General features: G+C 45.4%; 1 protein-coding gene across 1 annotated transcript in view; it reads left to right on the top strand.

Moving 5' to 3' along the window:
- The window catches only part of LOC143288353 (carbonic anhydrase 2-like), a 90,605-nt gene extending 88,096 nt beyond the window's left edge, over positions 1-2,509 (top strand). Inside the window, exons 7-8 of the mRNA XM_076596736.1 lie at positions 212-366; positions 1,564-2,509. Coding sequence (XP_076452851.1) covers positions 212-366; positions 1,564-1,761 — 353 coding nt within the window. The 3' untranslated portion in view covers positions 1,762-2,509. The remainder of the gene's footprint in view (positions 1-211; positions 367-1,563) is intronic.
- Positions 2,510-2,721: the final 212 nt, after the last annotated feature.

The raw sequence follows: 2,721 nt of genomic DNA, 5'->3' as shown, positions 1-2,721 counted from the left end.
CCCCAGCTATTCTTAGACGCCATATTTTCTGTGTTTATAGCACAAGTGAATTTTGCACTCCAAATTGTAAATTGACTGGCGTTGAAAGGGTTAAAGCAGATATGGATCAGCATGCACGCTTTGACACTAACCCTGAAAACTGAAACTGATTTTGTTGTTGCTGTTGTTTTTGTTCACTGACCACTGATCACTAATTTTGTCTGTGGCGCAGGCAACGTGACCACCATGACTCCCTTCCCGCTGGACGACCTGATGGCCGGAGTGTCCGAGTTCTACAGGTACCCAGGAGGGCTGACCACGCCCAGCTGCAATGAGGTGGTCACCTGGACCGTCTTCAAGAGCACCATCAAGATCTCCAACACACAGGTAATCAATGGGCGTCAGGAATACAATAATACAACAAAAACAACTGTTGTCAGGGGAGATAAGATAATAAAAAAAATTAAAAAGAAAGAAAGAAGCTGGGTGTGTGGTGATGGGTGGTTTGGCTGGGGGTAGAGTGAGTGGAGTGGAGTGTGTGTGTGTGTGTGTGTGTGTGTGTGTGTGTGTGTGTGTGTGTGTGTGTTATAAACGGAAAGTACAGGGGAAGAAGTGTGGATACTGCCCTCAAAGTCTAGTGGAAGGGGTGGACGGTGGGGTAGGGGGCGGGGGGTTGGGGGGGGAGAGAGAAATACTGTCGACTATGGGAATCATCGAACCAGTGCGCTCAGATTCTTTCGCTCGCTTCTTAATAATAATAATAATGGTATTTATATAGCGCTGAATCTTGTGCAGAGACAAACCAAAGCGCTTTCGCACCAGTCATTCACACGCATGCATAACTCTAAAACTGTAGAAACTAAAGACAGGAAGGCAGGCAAGGGGGGGGGGGACTATTTTGGGAAGAGGTGGGTTTTAAGGCCAGACTTGAAAGAGCTGAGAGTGGAGACTTGACGAAGCGAAAGAGGAAGTTCATTCCAATCGCGAGGTCCAGAGACAGAGAAAGAACGGCGGCCAACAGTCGAGTGTTTGAATCTGGCGGACGCTTTGCGTTACCTCTCGGCCAACACTGCACACTTGCTGGTGGTCCTCTTGTTGCAGATCCACTCCTCTTTTGCATCATCTCCATTGGCTCTCTGTCTCACAAAGAATAAAGTACAAGATCAACGCTCTATGTTATAAATGTATTCACAAAATCTGCCCCTTCCTATCCCTGTGGCTGCCTTCACCTCCACACCCCATCGCGCTCTCTTCGATCGGCTTCGGATCCTTTCTGCTTGCATACACCCAAACGCTCCTCTGTCGACCGCCATTCTTTCTCTGTCTCTGGACCTTCCACATGGAATGAACTTCCTCTTTCGCTTCGTCAGGTCTCCTCACTCAGCTCTTTCAAGTCTGGCCTTAAAACCCACCTCTTCCCAAGATAGCCTCCCTCCCCTGCCTCTTCTCTGTCTTCAGTTTCTCAAGTTTAGAGTTATGCATGCGTGTGAATGACTGGTGTGAAAACGCTTTGATTTTTCTCTGCACAAGATTCAGCGCTGTATAAATACTAATTATGATTATTATTATCATTGTTATTATTAGATCCAGATGTTCCGAGGCTTGAAGGACTCCGACATGGCCTCCATGGTGAACAACTACCGCCCCGTACAGGGCCTCTTCTCCAGGACCATCCGCGCCAACTTTTACGACGCGAACTTCATTTCCGCTTCCGCTGGCCTCGTTGTCAACAGCATCGTTGTCGTCACTTCCGTCGTCCTGTCCCTGTGGTTCCGGCTGTGAGATTCAGATTGAGATCCCCCAGCAGATTTACGTTTTAGGTTTTACCTGATTATAGACTTCAAGGTCTATGGGGAAATATAATTGTTGTGTAAGGGGGTGACGGATGGAATTTGATTTTTACCAAATTTTTTTTATGCTATACATATACGAGAACCAGGTAAAAAGCCTGTTTGAACTTCGGACTAACTATACTTAGTACTATTAAAAATGTAAATATATATCGATGTGCTTTTTCATTTACCTTTTTTTTTTCAATAAGTTTATGTCTCCATATACCATGTACGAAAAGAAGGTCATGCAATATTTCTTTTATAGCTATGGATCAGGAAATGCAGGTGTTTCTTTTTGTTGTTTTTTTGTCGTTGTTTTTAACTTGAAAATATGTTGATAGCAGTCTGCACACAATGGCGCATCAACAGTCAGCAATATCTCACATCTAAGTCCCATATGAATAATTCTTTATCGGAGTGGAGAAAAAACAAAAAAACAAAAAAAAACCCACTAGTCATGCGTGGACCATCGTGAGACGATAAACCGAGGTCCCGTGTGCAGCACGCACTTGGCGCACTGAAAAAGAACCCATGGCAACGAGAGTGTTGTCCTCTGGCGAAATTACGTAAAATGAAATCCACTTTCATAGGTACACAAATATGTAAGCATGCACTCAAGGCCTGACTAAGCGCGTTGGGTTATGCTGCTGGTCAGGCATCTGCTCAACAGATGCGGTGTAGCGTGTATGGATTTGTCCGAACGCAGTGACGCCTCCTTGAGAAAGTGAAACTGAAACGGACCATCCTCTCGAAATACTGATTCTGCGTGTGTGTTTGAATTGGTATGTATGACAGAGGATGGGCCATGCAAGGAATTGCTGTGATTCCACCTTGCCTTTGAAGGAACGGTTCTCAGTTCATCACCTTGCTTTTGGAGACACGAGTTTGAGGGGCTGTGTCGTCACATACT

Source organism: Babylonia areolata, chromosome 12 (assembly GCF_041734735.1).
Source record: "Babylonia areolata isolate BAREFJ2019XMU chromosome 12, ASM4173473v1, whole genome shotgun sequence".
In the NCBI taxonomy this organism is placed as follows: domain Eukaryota; kingdom Metazoa; phylum Mollusca; class Gastropoda; order Neogastropoda; family Buccinidae; genus Babylonia; species Babylonia areolata.
The sequence above is the reverse complement of the archived record's forward strand: the minus strand, read 5'-3'. Positions and strand labels throughout refer to the sequence as shown.